Source organism: Solea senegalensis, linkage group LG1, assembly GCF_019176455.1.
Source record: "Solea senegalensis isolate Sse05_10M linkage group LG1, IFAPA_SoseM_1, whole genome shotgun sequence".
Classification (NCBI taxonomy): domain Eukaryota; kingdom Metazoa; phylum Chordata; class Actinopteri; order Pleuronectiformes; family Soleidae; genus Solea; species Solea senegalensis.
In genome coordinates, this window is record NC_058021.1 from 276799 (window position 1) to 289491 (window position 12693).

The following is a 12693-nucleotide window of genomic DNA, read 5'->3' on the forward strand; positions in this document are numbered from 1 at the left end:
GTCTGTCTGTCTCTCTGTCTCTCTCTCTCTCACTGTCTCTCATTTCCCTGCTCTTAAAAAAGGGACTTGACCTTTCCAGAGGGAGTCAGTCTATAAAACAAGCAGTGACTTTTATTTAAACAGGCACAGACGGGCGCCACACACTTCTCCCTCCATTAGGTGGGCAGTTAAATTTACACCTGTGGGCTCAGACACACACACACACACACACACAGACGCTCAGTCCAATCATGGGTGAATGTGTGTATTTTCTTCCATGTAGAGTAACAGTGTCTGTCTGCATTAAAAGCTTTGATCTCTTCAGCGTCTCTGCTGTACTATTGAATCTTCATGTAAACACCTGAGACCACAGTTTACACTCAGCAGTTCATATTTAAAGATTCCAGACACGTAACAACACACACACACACAGAAAAAGATGTAAAGGTCCAAATGTCATGATTAATGACAGCCTTCATATCCCTGCAGAGCTGTCATCAGTGGCATCGCATCTCACCGCGGTCACATGACCACATGAGAGATAAAGGACTCCAGGAGCTGCTGGACTCTACAGACCAAAAAGACCAAATAATGCCCGTAACCAAGGAACCTACTCAAATAACAGCAAGATTTAAGTCCCTGGGTCCACAATGGCAGAAACCAGCTGTAGCCACCAAATCAGTGTTGGCCTCGGAGCAGCAACTCATATTTTTAAACATAAACAATAGCAGTTATAATCAGAAGACATACAAAAAGACATCAGTATTGTATTAGATCAACTCTTAGGAATCTTTTTAAATCCCTGTTGAATTTACAGCTAATCTATAAAAATAATTTTGGGTGTAAATAATCACAATTGATCTTTACCATGAGGCTTTTTACACTTTCAGTCAGTTACTTTTCAAAGACATACAATCATATTTATTTTTCATTATTTATTGATAGAATTCAAAGACAAAAGTAAATGAATAATAATATTAATTACCTGTATATTTACCTACATATTATTTTGTGGCTTTGCAAGTGTGACGGTTGTTGAAAGAGGTTTGACGATCATTCAGGTATTATAGTTTTTATTTTCAGTAATAAAACCAGATATAACGTCTGAGCAGAATTCCTATAATAATATAATACAATAATAATAATAATAATATACTTTTTTTTTTTTTTTAAACAATTAAGACATTTGTCTAAATCACAGAGAATAAAAACATTACAACAGGTGATAACAGCTGTGGTGACTGTAATAAGTTACAGACTAAATGACAGCAATATGACCACCACAGTTAGCTTTATAGTAGCCCCGGAGGCTAGGTCCAGTTAGCCTAGGACGATAGCAGTTGAACCCTCAGAGGTTAGTTACACATGGTGACATTAATGTTGCTATAGGCTAGCCCGGTAACTTGGAGATGACATCACTCCCAGTTCTGTCTTGTGAGTTCTGATGGAAATCGTTTTCTTCCTTTCGGACTTGTTTGTCTTGTTGTCTGATACTTTCACAGCGCTGCATCACTGCCCTTCTTTGGATCCTCAGACTGGACAACTGTCCTCTGACTGACAGGTTTATTTCAAAGCCATAAACATCGTGGTTTCTCATTTTACTGCAGAATCCTCTGGAAAACCTTGATGAAAAGGGCAAGTGTTGCCCCGAGTCCAGCAAGTCCAGCGAGGCTTATGAGAGTGTTCCTCATCGTCATCTCTGGCTCTGCTGCTTGGAAGTACTCTGCAAATCCATCCCAGGAGTTGTTTTCCAGCATCCAGCCTCGATGGTGAGACAGCAGGTATGAGGAGATCTCTTGCCCCACCTGCTCTGCTGAGTTCTCCGAGCCTCTCTCCGTCAGGTGCTTACACACCACCGCCCCAAACGCCATCAGGCTGGCGATGCGACCCCAGGTGACGGTGCAGTCTTCGAAAAGGCTCGCAGCTACTGCACTGACAAAAGCCACATCTTCCTCTTTGTGATACAATGCCATATTTTGGATCATACCATTGTACTTGTATCTGTGTTTTTCACAAAGTCCGTCCACGACTCTTTTCATTGTTGATAGTGCTTTGCCGTCACTCAACCTCGGTGCAGATTGTACAGCAAAGTCTGTGAGAAACTGGGTAATCAGTTTCCTGGTTTCTTTCTCCAGCTCTTCCACTGCTGCAGGGCAGTTGTTTAAGCCGCTGTCTGACTGCATGACGCACAGCTTGGTTGGAGGTACTTGGTTGGTCTGGTCTCCAGTTCAAACTTTGACTATATACTATGCTATCAAAGCCACTCTCGAGGAAATGCCTTTGGTGGGTTGCCATGGCAATTGGCTTTAATCTAGACCAAAGGCAAACAGATGACAGATGACATCAAAGGCAGCCATGTGATTACTTCTGTTGAGTTTAACTGGTGGTTGGCAACCAGCTTATAGGTACATTACTGCCACCTGCTGGACTGGAGTGTGGATGGAGTTTTGTCAGTTTAAGTTTATGTTAAATGCTTCTGTCTTTTTGAATGTATTAAATTTAATCATTACACATTCAACACTGTTAGTACTGCAGTGGTCACATGGGTAAGTGGGGTGTTTCCCCGTCATTAAGTGCAGTGTATGATTGAGCCTTGTGTGTCTTATTGTTAATGTTAACGTGAGTCCTGTCTTATTACCTGTTACCTGTTGACCTCTTAATTGTGGAACTCTTTTTCTTTGTACTGTTATCTTTTCAATCAAGGTTTAAATTTAAGTGAAATTACATACTTCTGTCTTGTCACCACAGATGTAGCCCAGACTAGAGCCTGGTGGGAGAGATCTTAATCACTTAAAATGACCTGAACATTCAAGGTATCAGCCTGTTTTTGTATTATTATTATTTTCTCTTTTTACATTGCATTTTACTTTACATTTTTGACTTAATGTTACAGAGAAATTCAGAAGTAAGCTGTTTGCAAACTAAAGCCACCTTGTTTTTGCTTGAGATTCATTTCAGTGTTACTCAAATATTTTTTATATTATTTATGTTGGTTCACGTTCATATTCTGTCACAGACAGTTTTCATGCGCCGGTCATTTTCAGTGTGCTAATATCTAATGTTATTATATATATATTATATATCACAGCGAAGTCAGTTGGCATATTTTACTGAAAGGTTTATGTTTTCCTGGAAAAAGTCAAATCTTGGTTCAGATTGTATTTGCAGTTACAGCAGCACGGTTTAATCAAGTCTTGAAGATAATCTTCACACCACACACCTTCAGAGTGTCTGCTCCTCTTCACCAGCTCTGCCACTGCTGTTTCACTAATGTTTCATTATTTCTTGTTCGCATTTACAATATATTGTGTTAAACATTCTTTTTAATTTGAATATGTTTCTTTGTGAATAATAAAGTTGTTTTTTTTTCACCTTCATTCCTGTGTGCACCACAGTTCAACAGTAAAGCAGACCTGCCAACCTCGAAGTTTTCATTTTGTGTAGCAGATACACATTTTGACATTAAACTACGCTGCTATGACGTCACTTGGAGGGAATAACGGCTTTCAGTTCATCTGTTACCGTGCATCGGTGCAGCAGCCCACAGTCTACAGTCTATGGGTCTAACTTTAGCAACTTTAGCCTGCTGGGAAAGACTTTGAGCGAACATTACAGCGCTTGTTTCCAAACACAAGTGTAGAGTCGCAGAGATCAATTTTATCCCTCTCAGTCCATCTTGACAGTCTCGCTGGTTTTCCACGGGAGGACGGCACTAAACACCGTTGTAATGCTAAATGGACCGGGTTGGAGAATTTAAAATTGTGAAGTGTGTTCATTTTAATTACAGACCTGTCAAGTTCTGGACGAAATTTAACATTAATGAAATGTTTTAACGCCACAGAGAGAGAGTTTCTAAAGTGTAGCCTAGGATTGTTTTACAGGAACAGATGCATGTGGCACAGAAACACACAGGGTTGATGTTGATTATGGTGTGTGTGTGTGTGTGTGTGTGCGCGCCTTTTAGCATCATATTATTATTATTATTATCATGTATTTATCTTTAGTCATTATAATGAAAATCTAGTCTAATCTAAAGAAATGATCTGGATGTGGTTAGCACATCCAAACCGCTTTTTTACATTTACTGAACTGGGCCGGACTGAGACCATATCAGATGCCGTTCCAGAATCCAGATCCATGCTGTTATTAAGCCGTTGTATGTTTGGACTAAGGGACAGATCGATTTGGTGGACTCATGCCAGATGTATGGTAGATGCCCCCTGATGTGGCACAGTCTCTCTGCTATCTGGGTTATTAGCTCTGCTTCTGAAGTGTTTATCAACCTCTTTCTCCAAATGAAATCACCTTTCATACAGTCATACTCTAACGGAGCCAAACTACAGGCTTGAAAATAAACCACAACCAATATGAATTTCACTTTTTAATAAAAAAAAGAAAAATGTCAGACTGTTCATCCTGAGTGTCAACAGTCTCTTTACTCAGGAGCTGAGTATCTTCTTGTGATGTCAACAACACAGGCAGGTAAAACAAGACAATCATCTTGGATCCACTCCACAAAGTGACAGTAAGCTGTAAGGTGATATTACACATAGAAGTAAATGAACTGTAAATACAAACATGGTCAAAATAAATAAATACAAAATACACTACGTGATCAGACGTCCATTTCACCTTGCAGGCTTTTGTTTGTCGCTTTGTGTTTCTATGCATATGTGGCACAAAGCTGGGGTTCGCTGTTCCACATACGGACGTTTCCTCAGCCGATTCCTCCATCATCCTCACCAAAGGGCAGGTTTTTCCCCCCGGGAGCAGTTGGTACCCGCCGCCACCAGCCAGCTCTCGCTCCCTCTCCTCAGCGAGAGGCAGGTTTTGCCCCTCCACTGGTGCCACAGCCGTATCAGTTTGAAAACTACATTCTGCCGTTTGTCGTTCTCAGTTTACGCTGCAGAGCAAGAGCCTGTTAGCATAATTGTTAGCCAAGATGGCGGACACCGCGCTTAAATCCTTGGAATGAGGTCCCGTCCCCCTATGGGTGGGTCTGAAAGTGTGAAACTGGCTTTGTAGTTTCAAGCCTCAGACCAAGAAACGCAAAATGACGCAAATTGTCTTTTTCCGTGATTGGAGGGCATTTCACAAAACAAAGAAGGAAGAAGTTTCTCGACTCAGGGGAAACTGAGGGAGGGAAGCATGATTATTCACAAATACTATTTTACTTCTACAAAGCTAAAAGCAAATGTGTGAAGTCTTCCTTTAACACACAAATGGAAAACAAAGAGGCTAGCTAGTTGTCCCATCGATCATCATCACAATCATCAGAGACCTCTGTATAGTCGACCATAGCCTGTCTTCTTTTGTTCATCACATTGATTAGGACTGCTGCAATATCTGCTGAGGGAGCAGCGGTAGAAGGATTCCAGTGGATGGTGTCACCTCTTGGTGTAAGTTGTACTCTGTTTTGGGCTTGGACCTGAAGTCCATCTCTGTCATCCCCTCTGCTAGTAACCATGGACAGAGGAGGAGCAGGAGGTGTATGCACAGCTGCACGGTCTCTCTGCACCACCGTCTTCAGCTTGATACCTTCTCGGATCTGATTTAGCAGTATCAACTTGTTCTCGTATGAGGACAAACTGTTGTCCCCAATGCAAGTAACTGTGGACAGCAGAGGAGAAGATGCTGAAGAGTCAGGAGGTGGTAAGGGAGGTGTTGTTGAAACTAAGGCATGAGTTGGTGGAGGCAGGAGAGAGCCTTGGCTTGGGGGTAGTGGTGAAGAAGCTGGGGGTATGCCAGTGTTGTCATTCTGCTCCACATGCTCAGGCTGGGTGCCTTCTCTGATTTGTCTAAGCAGTGATGATCTATTCCTGTGTGAGGGTAGACTGCTGTCCATATTGCTAGTAAATGTGGACAGCGGAGGAGGACGTGGAAGTACTGTGGTACTGTCCCTCTTCCTCACCCTCCACCACTGGTTGTCTTCTCTGATTTGACTGGGCTGTATTGACTTGTCCTCATGTGAGGGTAGACTGTTGTCCCCACTGCTAGTAACCATGGATGGCAGGGGTGTAGTGCGTGGAGGGTTAGGAGGCTGGGAAGGAGGAGGTGGAGGAACATTAGTATTGTCTCTCTGCTCCATCTGCTTGGTGCTCACTCTGATCGGACTCTGCAGTGTCAACTTGCTCACATTTGAGGACAGACTGTTGTCCCCTCCACTAGTAACTGTGGACAGTGGAGAAAAAGGGGGAGATGCCACATGAACTAGTGGAAGCTCCACCGATCTGTTCCTGTTTGAGGGTACAGTGCTGTCCCTCAGCTTCATCCTCTTCTGCTGGATCCACTCTCTGATCCAACTGAGCAGAGTCATCTTGCTCCTAGGTGAGGGCATACTGACGTCTCCTCTGCTGGTGCATGTGGACAGGGAGCCAGAAGGGGGTGCAGTAAGAAGTGGAGCTACTACATTATTGTCTCTCTGTTTCACCTTTTTCCGCTGAATCCACCCTCTGATTTGTCTGAACAGCGTCGACTTAATCCCAGATGAAGGGTGGGAATGGCCAGAAGGTGAAGACGGAGGATCCACCTTCCTTATATTTATATACTCTCTCATCTCACTCAGCAGTGCTGACATGTTCACATTGGAGTGCAAACAGTTCTCCCCTGTAGTAACCATGGACAACAGTGGAGCTGAGGGTAGATACCTGGGAGGCAGGGCAGCTAAAGTGTGGGGTACACTGGTATTGTCCCTGTGCTCCACCCTCTCCGGCAGGATGCCCTCTCTGATACGACTGAGCAGTGTGGACTTGTTTGCATGTGCGTGCAGATTGTTGTCCCCTCCGCTACAAACAGTGGACACTGGAGGAGAATGTGGTGGAGGGCCACACGATAATGGAGCTCCTACAGGATTGGAGGCATCAGCATGTGCATACAGGGTAGAGTCTTGGCTTGGTGGAGACAGAGATGGATGGGGAAGAGGGAACGAGGAGCAGGGAGCTAGGGAAGTGGGAGGAGGCAGTGAGATGGGAGCTTGTCGCTCATGTGTGATGGATTCTATGCTTCTTCTTCTTTCAGTGAAGTTGAAGTCAACCTCCGAGGTCTTTTCTTTCAGCTGAGGCACGCAGATGCCACACATGTCAAAGAGGCTCTTTAGCTCGGCGTCCAAGCTCTTTAAATCAAAGCCTATGTTTTCACTCTGTGCAACATGCCGCATGTGCCTGAAGTTGGTTGGTGGGCCGATGTCCGCTTTGGTCAATCTCTTTTTTTTGCCTTTACCTTTCGTTTCCCTGTTGGAGAGAGAGCAGCGATGTTGTCCAAAAAAAATGAGATGCATTTCCTAATGCAATTGAAGAGGCATTGATTGTCCTGTTGATGTGACATTTCTTTGTCACTCCAGTAGTGAATCTTCACTCATTACTGATGCTTTGCTGATTGCTGACGAGAAATAACTTGTGCTCTAACTCTAATAATCAATTTGATCAAATATGTGCTCAGACTCTTCGTCTTTGTTGTTTGTTGTGTTTTACATCAGTTGACACTAGACTCCGACATGCATCAAAGTGCAGCAACATAAAAGCGCACATAAACACTTGAAAGAAAGAACTCTGGGACTGTGATGAAGAACTTTGAACTGTGGTGGGCAGCGTTACACGTCGCACTGATCAGCCTGCTCCGTATTTCAGACGACAAAGTCACTCCTACAAGAGAAGAAGTCGCTGAATCGTAGAGGGAGATGGTGAAAGAAGGAAGGATTCATTCTGAAGAACTCACGTCAACTGCTGTTAAACTCCACTGACATACAAACAACCTGTCTACCTGCCGTCCTTGACAAATGTCACCAAAAAACAAAAAAACAGCTCATTTTCATTCCAACAATTAGATACGTATGCATAGCGTGGTGTTCATGTTTTACTCTTATGCATTATATGCTCTTGAAGTTGGTCAAACATGGTTGATATTAATCACTCATCTTTAATGCTAAATACACACACAGAAAAATACACAGAATATATTGTAATTAATCACGTTTGTGTTGCATTTAAGTTTTAGGTTTAAGAATTCAGAGGCATCTCACTGGGAGGAGACAACACTCTGATCATGAGAATATTTAAATAGATTTTCACAGATTACATCTCAGGAACCCCTCCTCCTGATTCACAGGGATTAGATTAGACAAGCTCTCCCCGAGTTATCCGTTAATTCCCTCACACCTAGAGACAACAGTGCGTGCAGTAAAGGTCAAAAGACCCAGGGTCTTAAGATCCCTAAAATCTCCTTTGCTTTAATATCTTCCCTCTTCCAATTAATGAAAGTAGCTGCTCCAAAGGAGGAAGTGTCAACCATCCAGTCCACACATGATTTATTCCACACACATCATTTCCTGAAGTGTGTGTGCGACTGGTGCCTTCAATTAACACTTTGCAGCTTGATCACAGCATTCGTCATTTTTTTAGTCGTTTTTGTCAGAATCAACCTTTACATCAGCGCACACACACACACACACACACTGACATCAGAAAACCACAGGCACATACATATACACTTACTTTTCAGATTTTGGTGACTGACATATTTATTCTTACCCTTTTATTTTTTTTTAGACCTTTTTGCTATGAGGCAATAGTGCGAGCCATGATTCAGTTGTGTGGCACACCATATTTTAGTAGAACAGTAGAGAGAAAGTGATGTAAGATTCTACTCGATAATTGTTGATGAACTGTTTCAAACATAATGTGTCTGCACTTGCTTTTCTCACACGTTAGGTTAAGGCGACTTTAATTCAAGTCAAAGAAAAATAATAACTGAGCAACTTTAACTGGATGGAGCTGTGTCCTTCATCCATCCATCTCTTAATAAACCATCACATATTGAAAAAGGCCTGTAATGAAGGCACATATCAACTATGAACACTGAACATTTCTAAAAAACTATTGTCGTGTTGACGCTTAATGTGTTAGCAACAAGCACTGAAGGAAAGACATGGCACTATTTGTCAGTGTGTGTGTGTGTGTGTGTGTGTGTGTGTGTGAGCTCTGCTCTGGCTCAGTGTACACATTTGTTAGTTAGTTCGTCAGCCTGTCTTTTTAATTAGCCTGCCGTTTATCACAGTCCTGTGATTGCTTTTGTAATGATGTCACTGGTGCATAATGAGTAGGGAGGCATCATGCTGCGAACATGACAGGCGCTCCGCTCTTCTCTCCGCAGACACAATTGACAGGAGGAGAATGGAGGAGAAAACACCAGCAGTGGGAAAAAAAACATTGTAAATAGAACACAGGGGAGTTATTAGAAATGCCAGGGGGCCTGCAGTCACCAACGTTCACTTGTCACCAGTTGAAATGTGTTGAGCGATGTCTCTGTTCACCTCCTCACGTAGCACTGCTGTCTCATGAAGCAGCAGGTCCAGGTTCACAGGACAGAACACTTGTTCATGTTCCAGGAATTAGGAATGACAATGAGTGTTGATTCACTGCCAAAGACGTTTAACAAGAATGGTAATGACACGGTCTATATCCAGCCACACACGATCACGTGACTGAAACAGAGCCCAGAAACACCTCCACTAACTCTGTGAGGAGCAAACTGTGTGTGGAGAACTATGGAGGACTTTTTTTCTCATATCTTATACTTTAATAATCCCAATAGGTTTTTTGAAGTGTGGTTTTTGTACAGAAACATGGACGCTCGCTCGCTCTCTCACTGAAAACAGCTGCTGGTGAAGACACAAGACCAAACAGATATTAGCTATTGAAAAGTAAAATCTATGATAGCTGAATATTTCTTCTGAATGGATTGTGAATTTTGTTTACTGTCCAGGGCTTCGTGAAGACGTCCCTCAGACACCAGAACACACACAGACTGTGGATGAAGGGAAACTTTGTCTCTTCATCTTTCCAAAAATGTGAGCCTCGTCCATGGTGAGCCATGTTTTCAACTAATGAGTCTTTACCTTATGTTGGGAGCATGTTCTGGTACAGGTGAAGTCAATTATGATTTAAGGAGGTCCGCCTACTACTGACCCCTGCTCTGGAAGTTACCTCAGTAAAATATATACATGAATATTTTCATACGAGCGCACTTTGCTTTACCGTAATTACCTGATGGTTTGTGCTAATTCCAACTCTTTCTGAAAGCTGAGATGTTGCACGTCAAAGCCAACATGTGCTTATTATTATGGTAATAATAAAATATAGTTCATGTACCACTACAGTGCTTTTTTAAATAAAACTTTTTCATTTTAAATTGTTAAAATACTATTTCAACATGCATTAAATTATAAATAACTGCCAGATATTAGAAAAATGGGCAAAAGCACTTACTCACTGGACATTTTATGGTTAAAATGAGCAAATAAAAGTCCAGATGGACATTTTGAGGCTGAAGGGTTAACACTGCCATAACCCAGCTATCTTTTTCAGGGTTAACAGAATATTATAATATTTTATTCGATAAACAGACACGTAGTGTTTGTTTACTATGGGGCGGAAGCTTCTGCTTCTGCTTCTGGAGAATTAGACAATATACTCTTCATGTCACAATAGTCCGACTGAATGTTTGATGCATGTGTACGGACACCACAATCCGGTCATTTAATGTTGTGTCCATGTAAACATAGCCAGAGTGTGAGAGCTGCGTCCCTGATCTGCTGAATCCACCACACCTCTGCTGTTCACTCTGCTGCTCCCTGTTTAACATTGAGTTTAACATTGAGTTTTTCCCTTTGAAAGCCATAAATGATGTACTTTTAAACACTCATCTGTACTCAACTAATGAATAATAGGACTCTATTCTGAGGCATCCAATCCAATTTTGACTTTGTGACATATTGACATATTTCTGACAACAAAACTGTTGTCAGAAATCATTTCCACACTTTCTTAAACATGCTTGGATCTTTTTTCAAGAAGAGCAGCCACACTGCCCATATGAGCCAATATTTACATAAGATTTCTAAGTAGCTTTGAGGCAGAACCTTATATGTTTACTTTAATTTAAGTAATTATACTGTATATGAGAATACATCTACATTTACATGTGAGACTTAGCTTCTTGTGAGAACTGCTAAATGCACACTGCTGATATTGTTTCATATTGATCAGTTGATTTGTGACAAAAGCTTAAAAAACTGAACTCTGAGTAAGCGAGTGCTATCATTGTATATTTACTGCCTTAGTTGAGATATGGCATTAGAAAAAACTGGCATAGGACTCGACTGACAGTGCACACACACACACACACGCACACACACACACACACACACACACACACACACACACACACACACACACACACACACAGAGTACAATATACCCTAGCTCTTCTGTAACGAATGTATCAAGACTGACAGCTGCTCGCATAAGCCTTCCATGCCGCCGCCCCTTGAAATGTGTTTACGTGAACTTTGCGTGCACAGCCGAGAAATCTTTGCATATGTTCAGCCTGACGTGTACTAACCCCCACACACACACACACACACACAAATGCACACCACCACCACCCCTCCCTTCCCTGCTTCTCGCTCTGTTCTTGACATTTGTAGATACCAGATAACTCTCTAATATACTGTTGTGGCTACTGCCTTATGGGGTGGGGGTGGTGTGTACATGCATGTGTGTATGTGTGTGTGGAGGTTTAGAGCTGTGCAATAGTAGCTGATAGCTGGGCAAACAGGAATCCCATTATTCTTTATTGTGCACAAGCAGCTGAGCTCCCTTGAATTGTTGCTGGGCCTCTTTTCTAGGGGGAAGGGGAGATAAAGGAAAAGTACATAATGTTGATCTAAATGAGCCAATGTTGCCCACACACACACACACACACACACACACACACACAACTCCAAGGATGTCTCCCTGCCTCTTTTTAATATCCTGTGGACGTGCACACTGCAATAAGTCTCCGCCTTATACATCATATTTGTCTAATATTGAGTCAAAAACATCCTGTTGCCTGAAACAAATGTTCAACCTTCTGTGCAGAAAAATATACTTAGGGTCCCAGAGGGAACCCTGACTCTCCAATGACCAATTCACGTATCTGTATATATACACACATTCACTTTTATTCACCTATACAGATAAATATAGGCTTAAAACAAATAACTAAGTCACCTACTTAACAAATACTGCAAAAAACAAACAAAACACCTCACTGCTTGTGATCCAAAGTAACCCGTAACTCCCTCAGCAACTGGATCCTGGAAGCATATTTAAGAGAATGAGAGCAAGACCTGCTCTAGGAAACATGGAATACACAGCAAGAGCAAAAATACACACTGACTAACACTAAACATGTTTAATCGCATGGAGCTCGAGACAAGGCATCTGCCACCACATTGTCCCGTCCAGCATCAAAGGCCAGCGAATCAACCAACACTGCAGGCTTGGGGCTAACACTAGCGCCAGCCTGCTTAGCTCCAGATTGTAAAGCATAACAGTCCCACATCCATGACAATAATTACACATAAAGGACATGACCACGTTCACTTCTCTGCTCCAACCCAACTGGTTTCACTGGACGACCAGACTCACCCACACAGCTGCAGTTCACAGCTCCAGAACAATTAAATCCCACAATGCTTCAGAAGAGTCAACCTTAGTAATATTGCAAACAATCAGTGTTGTTAAGAGCAGAATAAACCTGCTGAGCCCTGTCGGTTAACACACACACTGCAACAATGAAGCGTGAGTGGTATCAGCCCGCCCCCGAGCCTCAGCTAACAAACATTCAATCATTGCAAAAAACGGATCTGGATCTTTGTCATTAAACTTGGAA

At 42.3% G+C, this 12693-nt stretch overlaps 1 protein-coding gene across 1 annotated transcript; it reads right to left on the bottom strand.

Annotated features, from left to right (window-relative positions):
- Positions 1–1577: 1577 nt before the first annotated feature.
- Positions 1578–2162, bottom strand: LOC122780846 (induced myeloid leukemia cell differentiation protein Mcl-1 homolog). Its single transcript, XM_044044192.1, has one exon. It carries the CDS (start codon positions 2160–2162, stop codon positions 1578–1580), a length of 585 nt encoding a protein of 194 aa, XP_043900127.1.
- Between the last annotated feature and the right edge of the window lie 10531 nt (positions 2163–12693).

Bases quoted from the DNA above. Each gene is read 5' to 3' on its own strand.
- LOC122780846 (XM_044044192.1), bottom strand. From the start codon at position 2,162: ATGCAGTCAGACAGCGGCTTAAACAACTGCCCTGCAGCAGTGGAAGAG.